This window comes from Chrysemys picta, chromosome 14 (genome assembly GCF_011386835.1).
Source record: "Chrysemys picta bellii isolate R12L10 chromosome 14, ASM1138683v2, whole genome shotgun sequence".
NCBI lineage: Eukaryota > Metazoa > Chordata > Testudines > Emydidae > Chrysemys > Chrysemys picta.
This window is the reverse complement of record NC_088804.1, coordinates 2,480,572-2,503,707: the sequence shown is the minus strand read 5'-3', so window position 1 is coordinate 2,503,707 and position 23,136 is coordinate 2,480,572. Positions and strand designations below refer to the sequence as shown.

The 23,136-nt window shown below is 44.0% G+C and overlaps 1 protein-coding gene across 4 annotated transcripts in view; it reads left to right on the top strand.

The window, feature by feature from the left end:
- The window catches only part of CTCF (CCCTC-binding factor), a 57,364-nt gene extending 34,445 nt beyond the window's left edge, over positions 1-22,919 (top strand). For 2 of the 4 annotated variants that reach the window (XM_005312256.5, XM_065567799.1), the window contains exons 2-11: positions 1,890-2,682; positions 3,390-3,560; positions 4,534-4,667; positions 6,287-6,407; positions 7,354-7,503; positions 8,795-8,955; positions 9,498-9,680; positions 10,029-10,164; positions 14,471-14,635; positions 21,340-22,919. In XM_005312256.5, the coding sequence (XP_005312313.1) occupies positions 1,902-2,682; positions 3,390-3,560; positions 4,534-4,667; positions 6,287-6,407; positions 7,354-7,503; positions 8,795-8,955; positions 9,498-9,680; positions 10,029-10,164; positions 14,471-14,635; positions 21,340-21,521 (2,184 nt within the window). In that variant the 5' untranslated portion in view covers positions 1,890-1,901 and the 3' untranslated portion in view covers positions 21,522-22,919. Of the gene's footprint in view, positions 1-1,889; positions 2,683-3,389; positions 3,561-4,533; positions 4,668-6,286; positions 6,408-7,353; positions 7,504-8,794; positions 8,956-9,497; positions 9,681-10,028; positions 10,165-13,266; positions 13,412-14,470; positions 14,636-21,339 lie in introns of all 4 variants that reach the window. The other 2 variants (XR_010592733.1, XM_065567800.1) reach the window with 2 other exon arrangements.
- Positions 22,920-23,136: the final 217 nt, after the last annotated feature.

Here is a 23,136-nt window from a genome sequence, read left to right as displayed (position 1 = left end):
GTCACCATGGATCCATTGGCTTTGACAGAGATTTGTCTAGTTTCCAAATAAATGGCAATTTCTTAAAAACCTTACTTTTTCTACTCTTGAAAACTACCTTGTGCACAAGCCATTGTTAAAAGCTACCAATGCCTGAAATGTTGTATTCTAGTGAGTTTTTAACAGAGGATCACAAGCAGTATTGGACAAAAATTTCAGAAATGTTTACATATTGACATTTTTATTTCTAAAAATTCTGAAATGTTCTTGTTGCCAACAAGATCTAGCTATAAACATTTTGAAATTATCTGTTTAGTTACAAGGCAAAATCAGCCTTCTACTATGACTGGTGGCAACCTTAAGCATAGAAAAGCGAGCACCTCTCCATTATAAACTGCTAGAACTCCAATCTTGCAACTCCAAAAATGCAGGTCACTTGAGCCAAAGAAAGATGTTAGCTGTAGAACAGGGGTGGGCAAACTTTTTGGCCCGAGGGCCACATTGGGGTTGCAAAACTGTATGGAGGGCCGGGTAGGGAAGGCTGTGCCTCCCCAAACAGCCTGGCCCCCACCCTCTATCTGACCCCTCCCACATCCCGCCCCCTGACTGCCCCCCTCAGAACCTCTGACCCATCCAACCCCCGCCCTGCTCCTTGTCCCCTAACCGCCCTCTCCTGGGACCCCCCCCCGCCCCTAACCACCCCCGGGATCCCACCCCCTATCCAGCCCCCCCGTCCCCTGACTGCCCTGACCCCTATCCACACCCCGTCCCCCTGACAGGCCCCCAGGACTCCCATGGTTATCCAATTCCCCTGACCACCCCCCAGAACCTCCACCCCATCCAACCACTCCCTGTCCCCTGACTGCCCCCCGGGACTCCTGCCCCTATTCCAATCCCCCCGCCCTTTTACCATGCCGCTCAGAGTAGCATGTCTGGCAGCCGGATGTGGCCCACCTCCGCTGTAGAAGGATCCTTATGTTCTTGCTAAGCTGCAGCTGGCCAGTAGAGGGCAACATGCACAAATACATGTAGTGTCTGATCCTGTTTCCACTGAAGTCAGCGTCCAAAACATCCCTTTACGTTAACAGGAGCAGGATTTGGGCCCCAAACTATCCACAGCAAATGTTACTAAATCATCTGTTTTCTTTAAATATGACTGCATATGAATTTTTATGGAGATTGAACAACGTGGAAAGTAGTACTTTTTGTGAGCTAGAGGGAGACAAAGAAATGTGAATTCATCAGAATTTCATTTGGGGTATTTTTTTAATGACTTGTAATTCTCAGACAGGTTGCACTTCCTTCAGATTTTGCAGAAACATCTTCCTTCTGTTTTAAGAATAAATCTTGCAGTTTTAGGACCAAATGAAATTTCCAAGTTCATGTATACTGGTGCTTCATAACAAAAGCTGGCTGCAACCATATTGTTATTACTTTATTTTCATGCTTTTTAAAAATAAATAGTTCAAGATTGCCTTTGATATTGCTGGCAACTGTGTAAAGTGAGACTATAAGAGGCATAAGCAATAATTTATAAGCAATGAATAATACCAGTGTACATCCTGCCTTTAGGATTTACAGATTTTTTTTAAGTATGTAGTAGGAAACGTGCATATCACTTAATCTCTCCTCCCCCTATCCCTTCCTTCCCTGAAACTGGCACAGTAGTTGTTTCATTTCAGATTGTGTTCCACTACTACTTTGGTATTAAAGCTGTTACCAACAGTATGTCAATAGAATGTGAACCCAAAGTTCTGCTTGTTTCCATGTTAGAATATCAGTGAATGTAACGAGTCCCTATTGTCTGACCATTTGTCTTCAGTCTGAACTTCTGTCCCATCAATTTGTACTGCTTGTTGTCAAAACAGTCATCTAAGTGACCTCGTAAAATACCTTTCTTGTTTCTACAGCAGGAAGGCAAAATGGAAAGCGAGACAATCGAAGCTATTGGGGAGGAGTCGGAAACTTTCATTAAGGGGAAAGAAAGAAAGACCTATCAAAGACGCCGTGAAGGTGGGCAGGAGGAGGATGCTTGCCATATACCACCGAACCAAGCAGATGGGGGTGAAGTAGTGCAGGATGTCAACAGTGGCGTGCAAATGGTAATGATGGAACAGCTCGATCCAGCGCTGCTTCAAATGAAGACTGAAGTAATGGAAGGCACAGTGGCTCAGGAAGCAGAGGCTACAGTAGATGACACACAGATAATAACACTTCAGGTTGTTAATATGGAAGAACAGCCTATAAACCTTGGTGAGCTTCAGCTTGTCCAAGTACCTGTTCCAGTGACTGTACCTGTTGCCACTACGTCTGTGGAAGAACTTCAGGGAGCCTATGAAAATGAAGTTTCCAAAGGAGGCCTGCAGGAGGGAGAGCCTATGATCTGTCACACGCTCCCTTTACCAGAAGGGTTCCAGGTAGTGAAAGTAGGTGCAAATGGTGAGGTGGAGACACTGGAACAAGGTGAACTTCAGCCACAGGAAGATCCCAATTGGCAGAAAGATCCAGACTATCAGCCACCAGCCAAAAAAACAAAGAAAACCAAAAAGAGCAAGCTCCGGTACACTGAGGAAGGCAAAGATGTGGATGTTTCTGTGTATGACTTCGAAGAGGAGCAGCAGGAGGGTTTGCTGTCTGAGGTTAATGCAGAAAAGGTGGTGGGCAACATGAAGCCCCCTAAACCAACAAAAATCAAAAAGAAAGGTAAATTAACTATTCTTAAGTAGCTCTGTTTAAAATGTATTTGTCACAATGGGAACTTACGAAAGGGCTGAAAAAGAAATGACAATAAACTCAGCTAGACTGTATTGGGAGTAAAGCCCTTGTGTTAGTAAAAAAATTCCTCTGTTATTAATTAAAGCCATAAGTAAAAGCTCTCTGTTCTTCCATTTTCAGAGGAAGTTTCCATCTTCTGTTCCTGTGCTACGTAGCTGTTTACTTTGCTTTGAATGTGATGCTTTGACCTTGTTGCTACTGTACAACTAGACTTGAAAGGGTTCTCTTTTACTACATTTCACTGGATAATGTAGATATTTGTTTCTGAGATTTTAGTATTTTTATCAACAGTTTTACACCAAATGATAAAAACCCAGATACTGGGTTTTTTTAACCAATTACCAGATAAAATTGACAGCAAAAGAATGCAGTGTTTGTGTTTGATTTTCTCTTTTGTCCTGTGAGGACAGTGCAGGAGAAAAATGATTACTGACATATTAATTAAAATCCTAAAACAATAGCTTATCTCACTGCCTTCTATTTCTAATAGAAAGTACAGTTCAATTTAGTTGCACAAGATTACTTTCCATGTAATAGTTTCATGGAACAAGGAAAGGCTATTGAAATCTTGAACCTAACGTAGAGCAGTGGAGTACGTGGCTGATTAGAGTAAAGCTGGTTTACTTTGTGGCCAGGTGTAAAGAAGACATTCCAGTGCGAGCTGTGCAGTTATACTTGTCCACGTCGTTCTAACTTGGACCGCCACATGAAAAGCCACACTGATGAAAGACCACACAAGTGCCATCTCTGTGGTAGAGCTTTCCGGACAGTCACGCTGCTGAGGAACCACCTCAATACTCACACAGGTATTGTATGCAGAGCTAATGCTGTACAATCAGTAAAGACAATGTTATAGTTACACGTCTTGTACAGTAGGAGTTTTCTAGGATTCACTCTTTAGTATTAGTCCTTCCCTCCCTTGTATCTCCTATAAGATATTCCTGTAGGAAAAGGATTTCACAGTGCTGTTACCTCAGTGTTTCTGAGATGAGCCCAGTTAGCTTTGCTTTTTGTCTTGCTGGGCCAGTGGAGAAGCTCAGTATGCGCCTGGATATAACTTGACAAATGGCCTGATCCAGCTCCCTTTGCAACTATTGGAAAAATCCCTTTGACTTTAGTGGAAGTTGATTTAGGCCTTAAGCTTACATCAGTTCCATGCTCGTGCTCCTTCTTGTGTGGAAGCAGGATAAGGACGGGTTCAAAGATGAACAAAAGGACAGGGACCCCCAAGAGAAGAGTGTGAGGGGACCAATACAAAATTATTTAAGTTTATATGGGAGAGGGAAAAATAGAAATGAATTACTTAGTTTTATTAGAGAGGCTTCTTAAAGTACCTGTCTAATGGCGAATGGGAATGAGAACCAAAATAAAGCCACCACTCGCAACAAAGTGAGCAGGGGGGGAAGATGTTTCCATATTCCCAATTTATTCTACACACAGAACACCTAGCTAAATGATTGGATTCTAGGAATAACCATGGGATCAGAAGACAATACAGTATTTTGTTTATCTATATATACGGTGTTTCATTTAGCTAAATACATCCTTTTGATCATCCTCAAAAATTGTAAATCTCTTTAGTAATATGATGGCTATTTTACACAAAAGTGGCAACTTTTCAGTTCAAGCGCACAATATCTGTGCTACAGTGTCTCAGGTTTTTCTGATTGTGAATCCAAAGTTTCTAATTTATAAAAGCGAAACTAGCATGTGTTGTTTTCGTTGGCTCATCACTCAACTTTAATATTTTCCCCCTCCTTCCTGGCTATACACATATAGGTACTCGCCCTCACAAGTGCCCAGACTGCGATATGGCCTTTGTGACCAGTGGAGAGTTGGTTCGGCATCGCCGTTACAAACATACTCACGAGAAACCATTCAAATGTTCGATGTGCGACTATGCTAGTGTAGAGGTACGTTTGGGTTAATCATTACCACAGAACCAACCATTCATGCCATACATGGCAAGGGTCTGCGTCAACAATTTCCATTAAAACATTTTATTTAGAGGAGTTTACACTTTGGCCATAAAAAGTGGTCTTTAAGCAGAAATTTTGTAAATAAGGCTGGTCTTTGAAAGCAAATGGTGAGATTAAAAAAAAATAAATAAATAAAGAGAAATTGGTTTGTGGGTGGTATGTGCACAAAAAGCCTAAAGATTTTTCCCTAGCTTTTGGAGACCCAATAGCAGAGTTTTAATAATAATAAAATTCAACATTCAGGGTTAATTAGCTAACCCCTGGATGTAGGAGGTAACAATATCTTGAGATAAATGTACTTCAAGGTTGGCAACACCCTCAGATTTAAGAAATGTGCTCTCAGTCTTGTACCGTGCACTTGCTTGTTAAGAAGAATGAGCATCTGCGGTCAAAATGAGTCATGTGTGTTTTGTTTTTTGTTTTTTTTCTTGCGTTTCTCTTCTCCAAAAGTCTGTCTTCTCATTCAAAATTATTGAAAAGCTGACTGGGGGGCGGCTTACTGGAATGTTCTTCTCCTTTCCCTAATCAGCACTGAAGCTGAAGGGGAGTTTTTAAAATGAATGTAACTTTAAAAAGAAATTACTCATGCTGGGTAGTAGGGAGAAGAGGCTTAGGCAAGCTAAGGATCAGCATGACTGACAGGAGTGGGACATGTGCAGTAATAGGTTGAGATGGTACAAGAAGAAATGGAAGTGGGCATTTCAGTCTCATTGTAGTTGCCCCTTTTTGATCTGAGTGGTTAGCCAAGTTCAGGGTGTTGTGGATGCTCCAGTTAGGAGGGGAAAATTATGATAGGCACGTATTTTCGTGTTTATTGACAAGGAGTGTACAAAGTTCTGTTTCCTTGAACATAGGAAGAACCAAACAAGAGATTCTTTACTTACAGCCCCAAGCCTCATTATCCAGCACCACAAGCCCCTTCTCTGTCAGGATCACAGATTCTCCAGGCTGTGCCTGTTTTATTCTGTGCTGTCTGAGTCTTCCTTCTCTTACTCACACACACATTTCTGGGCAGCCTTGCATTTGTCTGGGTTTTTTCTGGAGACTGCGATTATTTCAGTCACTTCTTTACATTCATCCTGAATGAAAGATGGTGGTTATGCCTGATTCGTAACAGCAAGATTTAACCCAACCAACAGCGCCGTCTAGGTTCTTTTGCGTGCAGTTACTGTGGACTTTTAATCTGAGCACTTTATGGATATGAAGTTCTGAGGGCTGCGATGAATGTAGTACAGTGAATTACATAGTGTAGTTGAGAAATAACCAGAAAATCACTATGCACATCATTCCCCTGAGCTAGCTTGAGCTGGGATTTGTTGTTATGGGTCAGTAACCATGCAGCACCCTCATACACTCTAGCTGAGGCTATTCCATTTCACATCTATACTGATTCGTAACGTGGGCTGAACCTTTTGGGTAATACAAGAAGTCAAAAACCCAGCAGAATACTTCAGTTTAAAAAACCCAAAACTTATCACTGAATTTCTTGGCTTGGATTCTGAAAGGCTGGCTTATTCATCTGTGCTAACACCAACCACATTCTTGGATTTCAGGTCAGCAAGTTGAAACGCCACATTCGCTCTCATACTGGAGAGCGCCCATTCCAGTGCAGCTTGTGCAGTTATGCCAGCAGAGATACTTACAAACTGAAGAGGCACATGAGAACTCACTCTGGTATTGATTCCATGCTTGGTTAATGTGCTATTGGTGCTTCAGCGTTGGGCATAGAGGCTCAGGAATGCTAATGTATGCTAGAGCTCTCAACACACCTGTCACCATGAATCTGGCAAAATGAAAGATTGCTTCATGTTTATGTAGAAAAGGTGTAAAGTCTGCGAGTGAAGAGCATGCACCAGGGTTTAGCATCTAAATCGGTACATTGAACGTTTTTGTTACTGAATTGGGAAATGGGAGTTTGCTTGAGAGAGCCTGTCTCCAGTTTTGTCACAGAAAATTAAAAATCTGTTTAGCAGAATGAGAGCTCTAGAATACAGGCATACCATAAAATAGAAGGGTAATATAAATCAGTATAAATCTCTGAACATCAGTGTTTACCCCACTTTCAGTCTTCTCGCAGACATTCAGGGTCACACTTGTTCAATGTTTGGTACAGGAGCATTTCACTAAACTAGTTTGTGAAAATCCCATGGATAATTGACACCAAACACTAGTGCAATACTAATATTGCTGCTAAAGTGTGAAGGAAAAAATATCTTGTAACTGTGTGTGTGTGTGTGGGGGGGGGGGGGGGGGATAGAAGGATATTGGCACTTGTGAAAGCAAAAATCTGATAGTGTGTGCTAGATCCTTACATGTTGCACATTAGCCCCTCACAAAACTCTTACTGTACCTAAATCCTCAGCGAGGCAGGTCTGCTTTGGAACTAAGGTGATAAGATGCACAGTGGTTTTGTGATGTGGGCAGATGTGTAGTAGGGGACTGAGACTTCCCTAAACTCCTCTAGCCTATGAAAGGGATAGATCACCAGAGCACTAAAATATTGTGCCACCAAATCCACATTTTGACGGTTCTTTCCAATTCAGGTATATTTTTAATTAGACAAGACTGGTTAATAAAACTAACTTCATGCACTAAATACTCTTTCCTTCCCTTGCTAAAGGAGAGAAGCCTTATGAATGTTACATCTGTCATGCTCGCTTTACCCAGAGTGGCACCATGAAAATGCACATTTTACAGAAGCACACAGAGAATGTGGCCAAATTTCACTGCCCCCACTGCGACACTGTCATAGCAAGAAAGAGTGATTTAGGTAAGTACCACTTAACCTGGTGGTGAAAAATGTCTTTGAACGGACCAGAGTTGATAGAGGAGTTTTCACAAGGCACAGGGATTAATATAGACTAAATTCCATAGGCGGTAGATTCTTGAGTGTTGCAAAATATGACACTTACTGACCTGAGTGGTGTTGAACGGTAATTTGTTGATTTATAATAACCACCCCTTACTGTGAAAACGATTGGTTGCTTCTTATGCTGTTCCAGTGTGGCAGCATGCTTACCAAGAATACAAAGCAGGCCGCCAGTATGGTGCCCATAGACATGCGCTTACTGAGCCAAAATAAAAATGTTGCTTGCTGGCTCTACAGAATTTGCTGTCCCTGCCCATCTAAGGGTATTAGACTGGCTCAGTGAGTTTAAAGGCAAAAATATGCTGTCCTAAACTAAACTTGGAGCAATGAAATGACTGTCTTCTGAGCAGCAGTCCCTCTGCTGTTTTTCATAGAAGAGAAATCCGGCACATTAAATCACTTGAGATAGTCATTGTACACTGTGTGGAGTTCTGACAGGGATAATAAAGTCTTGCTGGATTGTAGCAGTGCAGTTCCCTTTGCTATGGTTAAGTCTTTCAAGGTTTGTTTTATAAACTGTTATTGTCACAAGATAGTGAGTTGACAGTAGTTCTCTGGTGAAGTGTGGCCCAACATGGCTGGGTTCCTGGCCATTTTGACTTGAATGATCTATTCTTCTCACTTTCACAATTGTATGGGGTCTTTTTAACCTCTTTCTCTTTCTCTTTCCTGCCCCCCCCCCCCCCCCCCCCCCCGCCCGCCCATAGTAAATGGAAGGGTCCAATTGAAACCCAAAAAGCAAAGAAACCACTAACGCCAAACTCTGGCCTGATACTCTCCTTGTTTTACCGTGCTCGTTTTGCCACGTACCAAAGTATCTGCCTGCCTTGCATTTTAACTCCTACTCTTCATAGGACATAGTTTTGTGGTTTAATAAATCAGATATTTTAATGAGCTTATTAATGAGCTGTTAGTTCTTGGAGGCTTTCCCAGCAAATTAGTGTATGTACATTTAGTTTGGCAATGGAAACATACCTTTTTGGTGAACAGGAAAACAGACATTTGAGGAAGAAATTGCTAATCATACATGGTGCTGTTAATGTAATTTCGAAGTATTAATAGGCCCCAGGCTTCTAGCTTCCAACCAGATTATATAACAAAAGCACCCAAGAGAATAGGTATTAAGAGAATATCTTTGCCAGCTGTAATGTAAGGAGAGCAAAGGGTTAAAGACGTTTTCTTGTGTTATTAGGAGTTCATTTACGAAAGCAGCATTCCTACATTGAGCAGGGCAAGAAGTGCCGTTACTGTGATGCTGTGTTCCACGAGCGATACGCTCTCATCCAGCATCAGAAATCTCACAAGAATGAGAAGCGCTTCAAGTGTGACCAGTGTGATTATGCATGCAGACAGGTAAGCCTACTGGTGCTTCCAGAGAGGTTGGCTGTTCACGCAGCCCTTGTGAACATCCAGAGCAGCATTCTCATCCAGGCACAGCAAATGTGGGCTAGAAATCAAACATTAAAGAAGAAACTACTAATCTTGGTAGCTGATCAAATTTGATGCCTTCTCTTTTCGTCTATGTTAAGGACTGATATAGGAAAGTGTAGTGCCCTTTTACACTGGCCTTAGCCTTCCAGCTAAGGGTCTCTTTAAAAAATTATCTTCTAAAGAAGACAAAGAATGGAATATGTTTGTCACAGAACTGGAGCATTGGATGGCACAGGGGAAAGAAACTGCAGCTAGGATCCTGGCAGCTGAATGTAGCATGGATGGAGATGTCCCAGTTCACCTAAAGGAGCATCTACCCCTCCCCTCTCCTTCCAGATGCTGCTCTCAGAGTGAAATATTAGGGCTCTTCCCCCTATTAATGACAACTGCTAACCTTTTGCATTCATGTGTCTGAGTTCATATTCATTACTGCTCTGTGTTTTGCTTACTCTTCTCAATGACAGGAGCGGCACATGATCATGCACAAACGTACCCATACTGGAGAAAAGCCTTATGCCTGTAGCCATTGTGATAAAACCTTCCGTCAGAAACAGCTCCTCGATATGCACTTCAAACGTTACCATGACCCCAACTTTGTCCCTGCTGCCTTTGTCTGTTCAAAGTGTGGGAAAACATTCACTCGCAGGGTAAGTGAGTAGACCCCGATTTGAATTGATCTCTGTAAGGGGAGGGAGGCTGTTCCATAAAACAAGCTGTAAGCGTGTGTTTGAGAGGGGAGCTGGACGCAGCTCACACTTAGATCTAGTGTATTCTTTGCAGCAATAACCACCTAAGGAAACTAAAAAGACAGTTGATGGCAAAACTCAAAATAAACATACATTAACACAATCACTGGTTTCTCTGGATTCTACATAAGTGGGAATTTTTAATTTATTTTTTGTAAGGAATAGGCTATCAAAAGTACAACTTGGCTTGTAAATACAGGCCTGCTACCTGGTTTTGATTTCAGTGTTTGTTTTCCTTTCCCTGATTAGAACACCATGGCTAGACATGCAGATAATTGTTCTGGCCCAGATGGTGTAGAAGGAGAGAATGGAGGGGAGCCTAAGAAGGGAAAACGTGGGAGAAAGAGAAAGATGCGTTCTAAAAAAGAAGATTCCTCTGATAGTGGTAAGAGCACTGCGTAAATATACCTAGCCTTTTGTACGAGCTTGTAGTAAACCATCTCTTTTCTATTGGTACCTTACTAGTCAAGACTGTTTTCACTGGAAGTCTACAACATAGTCATTGTACGTGCATTTCATTCCCCCTGGAATGCTATATGGTGTGAGTGTACACATATAAGTATAACAACTTGCATTTTTACCATCCCTGACTACAACTGTAAATGGCCTATGTTCTACATGTGTCTCAATATAGTCCAGCTATTGAGACTGGCTTTTGGGGCCAGTTTGTGTCGTGGATAGGGCAAAGATGCAGCTCAGGCTCTTTTGAAGGATAGAGTTTTACTGCTGGATGGGGATTAATGAGGTAGATAATGAGGCTTCTAGCTACAGTATGTAGTAAGTGGGTTTCTCTGGCTTCTGGCGCAATTTTAGGTGGGGTGGATGTTCTGTATTGTATAAGGATAAGAAATGGTGTTGCTGTGCGCCGTGTGAATGAGTAGCTGATCTGGAGGAGAGTCTGTGCTAGTAGACAGTGGCTCTTAATTTCTCTTTACAGTAGACGAGGTGAGGACTTTTGGAGATGACATACAGTGACTGGAAGGAAGGTGGTTTCCTGTGGACAGAGGATGGGATTTGATAGTCAGAGTTGAGGTTTCATAGAACGCGAGTTCAGAATTCTCTGGCTTTCTAAGTGTAGTTGTTTTAAAATAAGTAGCACCTTCCAATGTTCTGAATCAGTTGAAATATCTTAACTTTATTTAGTTTTATTGTATTTATTTGTATTGCTGTAGCATCTGGAGGCATCAGGGCCTCATGATGCTAGGCACAGTACAGATGAGGAAAAACAGCCCCAGAGAGGGGAAATAACTTGTCCAAGGTCACGCTGAAGATCCGTGGCCGAGCCAGAAATAGAATGCTGGTCTTCTGAATACCAGACCAATGCCCCAGCCACTCACTCCTTGCTTGGGAATTAATGTACTTTGTTTCTTTTAGAACGTGGCTAAATCTTTTTACCAGGAGAGCACTTTTTGCATTCATAAATTCCTGGATTCTGACCAATTGAGAGCTTACACACTCTGCAAGCTGGTTCTGGCACCTGGAAAGTTGGGAGCTAGCTGGCAAGCGAACAGATTAGGCTGGGGTGGCATGCACCCTAGCGCAGAGAGGATTGCACCTGCTGGAGAAGTAGGGCATGAGTTATCATCCCTGTCTTCTTCCAGGACATGACTAATTGGAAAGAGGCTCATCTCTTTCACTCCTACTCTCAAGGTGTCCAGTTGTCCTGCCTGCCTACTTTCTGCTTCCTAAGCTACCCAGGGTCTGTAGCTTCCATCTATTAAATAAATTGGCACCTTTGTGTTTGTGCTGGGTTCCAGGGTTGGACTGTATACAATAATATATACATGCACATGCTCCATTCAAAGTCCCAGATGACCCTGGTTTTGCGCAACTGATTAACAAATTTGCCATTGAGTCATTGAACTCCTGTAGGGGGTGGTGAAAATTTTCTGAAGCAGAAGCCCAGCTGCAAGTCAGGGAGAGGCGCGGGAACCACTTACAGCTCTGGACTGTTTTTCCTAATTGTTCAGGTGAACTGAAGGGTAGAGTTGCAAGGGGTTGATGGTAGAGTCCACTGCCACCTGACTCTCTCTCTCTCTCCTAGTGGGAAGCATTCATGTGTGTTCACTTGCACACTGACAACCAGGAGCAGGACTTGATAGGATCGCTGGCAGCCAGCACATACTGGCTGAGAATGGAGATTAGCACTGATGTCTAAAGGGTTAACAGTCAGTTTATATACGCTTCCAGGACCCAATGGAATGTTTTATAGTCGATAACTCAAAAACTGTTTGCCTGCACTCTGAATTTTTCCACTTTGAATGGAAAAGTATTGAAGTCCTGTCCTCAACTGAAGAAAACACAGTTGGTGTTTCTAGACCAAGTATTTGAAAGATGATTTTCCAAAACAAAGACTCTCCTTGTCAAACCCTCAAGATGGCTTATGTAGTTAATGTCCAAGGGAAAAAGTCATCTTCCTGACAGAACCTGCATGAGAAATGTCTGGTGGAAAAGGCTTTTTCAGGAAGTTAGAAAAGTGGGGTCAAAATAGTGCTTACTGTGCAAACCTCAATTGTAAAGTTTCATAGTAACACAAGTCCTTAAAAGATAAGCTATGTCTTAGAGGCAAAGAGAAGAGCCTACAGCAAGAGAAGTCTTGTGGTAGAAACTATCAGCTGTATAAAGAATTTTATTTTGTCCAGTAGTGCACACTCTCCAGGTTAGGAAGGAGCTGTGTGGGGTAGGCTGGCCAAAAATCTCTGCTAGAAGAGTGGTGGCTGAACCAAGACTTATTATGTACTGAATACTTTTTAGAGGTTTCACAAGGGGCTGAAAATACTTCCTGACAAATGGAATGCAAAGTGTCTGGACTTTCCAAGGAGTCAGAATGCACAGAGGTAATACGCTAATGTGAAATGTACAGCACGTGGGCAGGAGTTCCTAGCCCAGTCTGCACAGAGAAGTTACGTCACCCACAATGAAATTCATGCTGCATGAAGACTATTTCTTAAACCTGCAGCTGAAAAAATGATCTTAAGTGCTATACATGTTTGTGCCACTGGTAATGCATAATTATCATGAGGAAAGCTGTGATGAAATTGGGCAGATAAACAGAAAATATCAAATATGTTTAATTGTTCTAGTGTGTCTCTTTCCCTCCCCAATTACAGTTGGTATTAGTCTGGGATCTAATAACCCTGGGGTAAAATACCACAGCACGCACATACTCAATGGGAGGGAAATGTTTGGAGAGTGGGAATGTGGTGAGAACAAACAACCTAGCAAAACCTGGGTTTGCAATGTGATATGGTGGCAATAAAGCCAGTGCACCTGGGGCTGCGGACATCCATAGCATAATCAGGATAATGATAGCTTCTCTCATTACAATGCTGATAGGGTTATATTTAGAATATTTGTGTGCTCTGTGGTGTTACGTGGCACTGGGTGCCTTGAGCACTAGCAGCACACCAACACAGAGGAATTACAGCAAAAGCCAGATACAGTGGATTGAGGTTTATATTTTCCCTTCCCATTCAAAACGTCACAGAAGGGAGCAAAATCATCATGGTATCTGTGCAGTGGCCCCACCACCCCCTCTCTGTGGAACCAGTGGCAGTGTGGAGCCCAGAAGACTTCTGGGCAGCCTTGTGGAGGAATTCTTCACCCAACAGTAGCCATCGTAGCACAGCCAGGCTAGTATTTGTACTGGTTCGGGGCTGTTCTGTGGACCCTTCTGATTGGGGGAGGGGTGCTTCTACAGACATTAACTTGCTCCAGCTCTTATTGCATTTTTCCCACAGTTGGTTTAATGGAAGCTTGCTGCTTAGTGTGGCTTCTCCACTGGCCACACCCCCTTTTCCACACATGCAACGGGTTGTGTATATTCTTCTGTAGAGGGGAGGCACTTACATAGAGGTTGGTCGCAGCCATTTTGCCCTCCACACAACCTCACTCTCACCACATCTTTTCCTGAAGCTTGTTCCCTTCAACTCTACACAGCAGGATGGGCTGAGCATAGGAGTTTCAAGGGTTAAAAGGGTGTTGACCATATTATCTAATGCAAGCATCTGAAGGGAGGAACTTAGGAGGAGGTAGAATTGTTTAGGATGCTCCAATGGGATAGAAATCAAAACCATTAGATTAATTATTCCAAGAAAAGTTTGGAAAATCATTTCCTAGTAGTGAGATTTGTCAGGCTGGAGTAGTCTCTTAAGAAAAGAGGTGGAGGCTCCATCATGAGTCACTTAAAACCAGACAAAACTGCTGAGACTATACTGTGTTGGATAATCCTTCCTCAGCCAGAGATGGCTAGGGAGACTTCCTGTCTCTCTGAGCCCCCTCTATCCTAATGAAGCAGGGTAACAATAGTGAGGATTCTGGTGCCATCTCTTGGCAACTGAATTGTTCCCAAACGTCCTGCTCCTTTCTTCCCCTTGAGTTCTAAAATGTTTCACAATGATACCGGTAATCACTGGTACTGGATATGGGGCCTTGTTTTCTTTTTCCTCTTCTGGGAGATTCAGGTTCCAACCTTCTAAGATGAATAACTCAGTATTGAAAATCCCTCTAATGAATTCCTTGTCGCTAGCAGGTTCACTTGCCTTCGCTGCCTTCATTGGAGTGGAGCTGGGGAGCTGATTCCAGCTCAGAATGATGAAGGGTTGGTTCTCACTCCTTGTAGAAAGCCAGGGTTGATGTTTTGGCCCAGCATAAACCAAAGATTTATCCTGTTTTCTTTCTGTTTTTTAAAGAGGAAAATGCTGAACCAGATCTGGATGACAATGAAGATGAGGAGGAGACAGCAGTAGAAATTGAGGCTGAACCGGAAGTGGAGCCAGTGGCTCCCGCACCACCTCCTGCTAAGAAACGAAGAGGAAGGCCGCCAGGCAAAGCCAACCAACCAAAACAACCGCAGCGTAAGTTACTGCCTGACCTTCAGAGTAGCATCCAGTGTGATCAGCTCCTCATGTGGGTCTCTGTGCACCTTCCTAAGGCTTTTCATTCCACTTGAATGAATGGGGTGTTAGGAGTGATAGTGAAGATAATGTAATATTCAGGCCTGTATATTTGGCTGAGATTGAATTTGGGGTCTTTGTCCATTTGACTTTTGGTATTTTTATATTCTTACTAATACAGTAACTCCTCACTTAACGTTGTAGATATGTTCCTGAAAAATGCAACTTTAAGCAAAACGATGTTAAGCAAATCTAACTTCTCCATAAAAATTAATGTAAATGAGGGGGTTAGGTTCCAGGGGGAAATTTTTCACCAGACAAAAGACTATATTTTACACACTCTCTCTAAGTTTTAAAAAAACAATTTAATACTGGTACACAGTGATGACAATTGTGAAGCTTGGTTGGGGTAGAGGAGTCAGAGGGTGGGATATTTCCCAGGGAATGCCTTATTGCTAAATGATGATGAACTAGCAATTGGCTGAGCCCTCAAGGGTTAACTCACACTCTGCAAGGCAGCACCAACACAAGGGAGGGGAGACAGCATCACAGACATACATACCGTGTGTGAAAGAGAGAGATGTGCATTTCCCCTTTGAGTATGCTGACCCTACTCTTAAGTAGACTGCCTTGTTAATTAGATCAGCTTGCTGAGACCGCAGCTGCTGCCAACAAGCTCCCTCCATCCTGAGGGATGTCATGTGTTCCTCCTGCTCTATGGAAGATGGGGTAAGCGGGTGTAGAAGCAGGGGGGAGAGGGACACCCTGACATTAGCCCCCCCTCTTCTCCTCCCCTCCCCCCCCCGCCCTGCACAGCAAGCAGGAGTCTCAGGGAGCAGCTAGAGGGCAGGAGCAGCACATGGCAGCGGGGGTAGGGACAGCTGAACTGACAGCAATTGATAGCCTGCTGGGCAGCTGCTGCACAGGGAACTTAGGGGAGCAGGGAGTTGATAGGGGTGCTGCCAGTCCACCCTGGTTCCAAGCCCCCACCAGCTAGCTGCAACGGGCTGCTCTTCCTGCAAGCAGTGGACAAAGCAGGGACGTTAGAAGGGAGCGTTGCACAACTTTAAACGAGCATGTTCCCTAATTGATCAGCAACGAAACAATGTTAACCGGCATGACTTTAAGGGAGGAGTTACTGTTTGTGTGAACTAAGACACTGTATGTTACATCTGCCCACAACAAGATGGGGTGAAAAGAGATAAGGGAGAGAGCTAAAGTGTAGCTGGGTAGAGTGGGAGTTTAATATACGAACTGTGACAGACCCAGACCAGTGGGGTACAGGAGTCTGGTAGAGGGCAAATATATTGGTCACTGGATGAGTAGTTTTCTGTTCCCTGAGTGACCAGAGCAGGGACTTCACTAGAGTAATCAGGAACCTGCTAGAACTAATTAAGACAGGCAGGATAATTAAGACACCTGGAGCCACTTAAGAAACTGCTAGAATCAATTAGGACAGGCTGGCTAATCAGAGCTCCTGAGTTTAAAAAGGACCTCACTTCAGTTTGTGGCATGCATGCAAGGAGCTGGGAGCAAGAGGCATGAGGAGCTGAGAGTGAGAAGACATATTGCTGGAAGACTGAGGTGTACAAGCATTATCAAACACCAGGAGAAAGGTCCTGTGGTGAGGATAAAGAAGGTGCTGAGAGGAGGCCATGGGGAACTAGCCCAGGAAGTTGTAGCTGTCACGCAGCTGTACCAGGAGGCACTCTAGACAGCTGCAGTCCACAGGGCCCTTGGCTGGATCCCGGAGTAGAGGGCGGGCCCGGGTTCCCCCCGAACCTCGCAACTCCTGATCAGACACAGGAGGAATTGACCTGGACTGTGGCTTCTACCAGAGGGGAAGGTCTCCGGGCTGTTTCCCGACCCATGTGGTGAATCTGTGATGCGAGCAAATCCGCCAATAAGCGCAGGACCCACCAAGGTAGAGGAGGAACTTTTTCACAGAACGTACACATGAAGGACAGTCCTGCCTCACCTCCTCTCTCAAGATAATTGGCCATTATCTTTGAAAACTCATGGCGATCAGGGGAGGTCCCGGATGACTGGAAAAAGGCTAATGTAGTGCCCATCTTTAAAAAAGGGAAGGAGGAGGATCTGGGAAACTACAGGCCAGTCAGCCTCACCTCAGTCCCTGGAAAAATCATGGAGCAGGTCCTCAAGGCATCAATTCTGATGCACTTAGAGGAGAGGAAAGTGATCAAAACAGTCAGCATGGATTCACAAAGGGCAAGTCATGCCTGACTAACCTAATTGCCTTCTATGAGGAGATAACTGGCTCTGTGGATGAGGGTAAAGCAGTGGATATGTTATTCCTTAACTTTAGCAAAGCTTTTGATACGGTCTCCCACAGTATTCTTGCCAGCAAGTTAAAGAAGTATGGGCTGGATGAATGGACTATAAGGTGGATAGAAAGCTGGCTAGACCATTGGGCTCAATGGGTGGTGATCTAATGGCTCCGTGTCTAGTTGGCAGCTGGTATCAAGCGGAGTGCCCCCAGGGTCGGTCCTGGGGCCGGTTTTGTTCAATATGTTCATTAATGATTTGGAGGAGGGTGTGGATTTCACCCTCAGAAAGTTTGCAGATGACACTAAACCGGGAGGAGTGGTAGATATGCTGCAGGGTAGGGATAGGATACAGAGGGACCTACACAAATTAGAGGATTGGACCAAAAGAAATCCGATGAAGTTCAACAAGGACAAGTGCAGAGTCCTGCGCTTGGGACGGAAGAATCCCATGCACTGCTACAGACTAGGGACCGAATGGCTAGGCAGCAGTTCTGCAGAAAAGGACCTAGGGGTTACAGTGGACGAGAAGCTGGATATGAGTCAACAGTGTGCCCTTGTTGCCAAGAAGGCTAATGGCATTTTGGGCTGAATAAGTAGGAACATTGCCAGCAGATCGAGGGACGTGATCATTCCCCTCTATTCGGCATTGGTGAGGTCTCATCTGGAGTACTGTGTCCAGTTTTGGACCCCAAACTACAAGAAGGATGTAGAAAAATTGGAAAGAGTCCAGCGGAGGGCAATAAAAATGATTAGGGGCCTGGAGCACATGACTTATGAGGAGAGGCTGAGGGAATTGGGAATTTCATGGTCAGAGGTTTTTAAAAATAATTTTCTATTTAAATTTCATGATTTCAGCTACAGTAACTCCTCGCTTAACGTTGTAGTTATGTTCCTGGAAAAACACGACTTTAAGCGAAACGATGTTAAGCGAATCCAGTTTCCCCATAAGAATTAATGTAAATGGTTAGTTTCCAGGGAAATTTTTTTCACCATACAAAAAAAAAATATATATATATACACACACACACACACACACACAGTATATGTTTTAAACAAACAATTTAATACTGTTCACAGCTATGATGATTGTGAAGTTTGGTTGAGGTGGTGAAGTTAGAGGGTGGAAGAGGGTGGGATATTTCCCAGGGAATGCCTTGCTGATAAATGATGAACTAGCACTCGGCTGAGCCCTCAGAGGTTAATACATTGTTGTTAATGTAGCCTCTCACACAAGGCAGAGTGAACATGAGGAAGGGGAGACAGCATAGCGGACAGAGACAGACACATACCTTGTATGTGGGAAAGAGAGAGAGAGAAAGATGCACACTGCCCCTTTAAGGACGCTAACCCACTCTTAAGTGCATTGTCTTTTTAAGTGGATCAGGAAGTTGAGACAGCAGCTGCTGCCCCAAGCTCTCTGTCTCTCTCCGTCCCTGTCCCCTCCCTGCTCTATATGGAGAGGGGGTAAGCAGGGGGAGGGGGACACCCTGACATTACCCCCCTTCCCCCCCCCCTTCCCCCCCTGCACAGCAAGCAGGAGTCAGTGGAAGCAGCTCCAAGGCAGAGGGCAGGGACAGCACATGGCAGTGGGGGGTGAGGCAGCTGAACTGCCGGCAATTGGTAGCCTGCTGGGTGGCTGCAGCACAGGGAACTTAGGGGAGCGGGGAAATGACGGGGGGGGGCTGCCGGTCCACCCTGGTTCCAAGCCCCCACCAGCTAGCTGCAACGGGCTGCTCTTCCTGCAAGCAGTGGACAAAGCAGGCCGACGTTAGAAGGGAGCATTGCACAACTTTAAACGAGCATGTTCCCTAATTGATCTGCAATGTAACAATGAAACAACATTAATCGGGACGACTTTAAGTGAGGAGTTACTGTATTTAAATCTGAAATTTCCTGGTGTTGTAATTGTAGGGGTCCTGTCCCAAAAAGGAGTCGTGGGAGCGGGGGTCACAATGTTTTTGTAGGGGTGGTTGCAGTACTGCTACCTTTACTTCTGTGTTGCTGTTGGTGACAGTGGTGCCTTCAGAGCTGGGCGGTTGGAGAGCGGCGGCTGCTGGCCGGGAGCCCAGCTCCAAAGGCAGAGCCACTGCCAGCAGCGGTGCAGAAGTAAGGAGGATGGCAAGATAGGATATTGCCACTCCTGCACTGCTGCCTGCAGAGCTGGGCCCTCAGTCAGCAGCCGCCACTCTCTGGCCGCCCAGCTCTGAAGGCAGTAACACAGAAGGAAGGGTTTTACTGGTACGGTATTGCCACCCTTACCTCTGCACTGCTGCTGACAGGGCGCTCCCTTCAGAGCTGGGCGCCCAGCCAACAGCTGCCGCTCTCCAGCTGCCAAGTTCTGAAGACAGTGCAGAAGTAAGGGTGGCAATACTGTAACCCCCCTAAAATAACCTGGTGACCCCAGTGCAACTGCCTTTTGGGGTCAGGGCCCACAATTTGAGAAATCTGTATAGTATAGGGTAAAAGCCCACAGAAGTCCAGATTTCACAGTCCATGGTGTGTTTTTCATGGCCATGAATTTGGTAGGGCCCTAACCATGGGATACAAAAGAGGTGGTGCTGCAGCCCCCGACCCAAGACCCTCCAAAATGGAACATGACCATAAATTGGTAAGGGGTAGGACCAAGGGTTTACACTACAGGTATAATTATGCCTGCTAAGAAAGAGGAGGGGGAACAGGGACACTGGGAAGGTTCTGTGGCATACAAAGCTATGGATATGCTTACTTGATTAACCCCAATAAACATGGCATTGCCTGCACGTCGGACTTCTGTCTTCTGCTTTTTGTCTGTGTGACAAGAACCAGGGGAGGGTGAAGGAAAAGCCCTTAACATGGAGCTGAGTACTTTTTAAAATATGCTCTCTCTCTCTCTCTGTATCGTTTTACTGAGGCACCTTAGCGTGGTTGAGATCCTGCCTGCAGGACTCAATGCAAGACTCCTTTTGGTGTAGGCATTTCCTGACAGAGTTATGGCGCTAATCCATCGGAGGCAGTTCTGTGAAGGAGGGGAGGAGAGTTATCTTTTCTTCGCAGGTTAACATGCTTATCTGTGTAAATTGCTTCCAGGTGCTCTGGTGAATTAACCACTAAAAATTTGTAACAACAATAATAATCAAGTTTACGAAGCAGCCCAGATCATATGCTAAAAACTAGTGTCTACTTTCATTACATTGTTCATTATGGTAGTACAATGAGCATCTCTCGGTGCTAGGTGCTATATGAACATAGGTAGACATGGTCCTTGCCCAAAGGGGTGACGTTGTAAGACTAAAGCCCAGTAGAGGGTTGTACAGAATCCAAGAAAAATATTCATATAAATCACACTTGAAGGCTGAGCCTGTTCCCCTCTTCAAGGAATGGCTGCCACCTACTGTCCTCCTGTGTACTCAAGGCCAAAAGTGCTGTGCCACAAGGCACTGAATCCTGTCTATCTAAACATTTACAAAAAAGAACAGGAGTACTTGTGGCACCTTAGAGACTAACACATTTATTAGAGCATAAGCTTTCGTGGGCTACAGCCCACTTCTTCGGATGCATAGAATGGAACATATATTGAGGGGACACACACACACCCACCCACCCATGAAAAGTTGTCTTACCAACTCTGAGAGACCAATTAAGTAAGAGGAAGAAACGTTTTGAAGGGATAATCGGGCTAGCCCAGTACAGACAGTTTGATGAGAAGGGTGAGAATACTTACATGGGGAGATATGTTGCCCCATAACTGTCAGCATACAGCAGATACTTGTGTTGGCAACACAACTGCATGTAGAGGCTGCTGCAGGGAAGCTGTGTAGGGAATTTGTGATACTTGCGGATGAGTGGGAGGTAGGTCTCATATTTTTGCCCCCCCCATTCTGAGGAGCATGTGCCTCTTGAGGTCAGGCATGAAGAGGCTGGACTCCTGTGTTCCTGGAAAATTGCCTTTGTGAATTCCCATGTATGGGGTATGGATCACTGAACTTGTGCTGAATGCCCCTTCTCGTGCAGGGCATTGATTCTCTTACCACTGCTGTAAACAGTTACATTCACCCCATTAGTAAACCTCCAGGCCAGTGAGCACTGCTGAAACCCAGGGCTGACCTTGACTCTACTAAAAAATTGGGGTACTAATTCAAATGATATTGCAACAATGAGAAGTGCTTAGCAGTGGATTCTGGCAGCACATAAATGCTGCTAAGATGTTGGGGTCCTGATTATCATTGGTAAACCAGGATTGAATTTGTGAAAAGATGGTTAATATTCTATATTCAGTTTCAGTAATAAACTGTCTGGCATGGAAAGCAACTCTATAAAACACTTTTGAAGAGGATCTATTTTAACATACCCCCTGCCTGTGAAACCTGTGTTCTGATATATCCCTTTTTTCCTTGCTAGCTGCAGCAATCATTCAGGTTGAAGACCAGAACACTGGTGCAATTGAAAACATTATAGTTGAAGTAAAGAAAGAACCTGATGCAGAAACAGTAGGGGAAGAAGAGGAAGCTCAGCCTGCCGTAGTGGAAGCCCCCAATGGAGATCTCACTCCTGAGATGATTCTGAGCATGATGGACCGGTGATGGAGGAAAAGGCCAAGCTTGCTGACTGAACTGGCCTGGGCTGTGTTTAAACGGCTCAAATCTATTTTTCCTTTTACCTTTTTTCTTGGCTTTGGGAAATGCATCATTTTAGACCATTTTACCAAACATACTGGGAAATAAAACTTCAAAATGATGTTAGAATGTGATTTAACTAGAACTTGCTGTTTTATGTTAGCGTTACAGGATCATGGAGCATTAGAATATATGTTGGAGTCCTTGAGGGTTTCCCCGTGAGATGCTCGATTCATTTTGCTCTGAACTGCATTGTAATGATGGTCCAAGGACAGTGTTTACATGTAACAAGTTTTAATACACAAAAGTGGAAAAATGGAAGCCCTGACTAGAGTATGTGGTACACCACTCTGGACTTGCCCTTCGAGTTCCCAAAGTCCTCCAGCCTTCTTCTCCCAGTAGTGTTTTTAACTGTAAATGCAGACTGGGGAGGGTTCTAGACTTTTAAAATGCTTTTGGTTTTGCTTTGCCCCACTGACTAGCTCCGGTTCTCCGAGTCGGCCACACACGGTAGTTTTGGCATGCTCCAACTGGTTTCTGTCCTCGTTATGCTTTGCTCTGGGCAAAGCATTTCTGCAATGGTCAAGCTTGTAAATAACTTTTTTTTTTTTTTTACATTTTAATCTTTTTCCATTAATTAAGAGGTATGAAAAAATGCAGATTAAGAAAACCCCAATGTTTTAATGACTTGCAAATTAAGTGACAAGAGAATTGGTAGTGTAAATGTTGGAAAAGTTGTTGATAACCGATCATGTAGAAGAGAGAGGTGCCCAGACTATTGTCGCAAAACAACGGAAGCCCAACCATGAAATCTGGTTTCAAAGCACATGGAACTGGCATTTAAAACCTGTATAATTAACCTTTTCAGTTATAACTTCACAACTACATTTTCTTTGCTCTACTTTGTAGTTGTGTTTTGTGTTTATGAATCCTATGTTAAGACAGAAGTGGTGATTTGCAAGTGGATCACTGCAGCCCTGGAAACCTGGGCCAGGAAATTTTACTAGGTCAGTAATGATACAATTTTGGATCTCTAATAAAAAGACAGCAGAGGAATAATGTGAAATACAAATGATGCCTGTATATGAACTGTCACATGTTACAATATGTAAGCTTTTTATAGAGCCTCAGTCTTGCTGATTTCAAACAAATTTTTCTTCTATGTATCGCTTTTAAGAGAGCTATCAGTTTAGCTATCAGACTCTAGGTTGATGCATTTTTGTACTTAGCTGTACTGTGTGATATTTTTCATTATTTTAGAAAGCCAACATGAGAAAAAAAACTGTTATAAAATATGTAATGGGGTTTGAAAGCTGGGAAGGAGAATATACTGCTGTACAGCTAATAAATAATAATGGATTAACATGCATGCTCACTGGCTCTTTCCTTTGTACTGTTTAACCTGGAGACAAGTTTCTGACCTGTCCTGTGGCTACCTACGGAGAAATGTCTCCTCCCTCTAGAAGGACACGGAGCAGCCTGGAGTTCTGTCTGCGGCAGTATGCACAAGAAAAAAGACCTTTTTCATCATACGAAATGTGGCTGAGTGGATGTTCGACACAACCCCAGTGCTAGAGAGCCC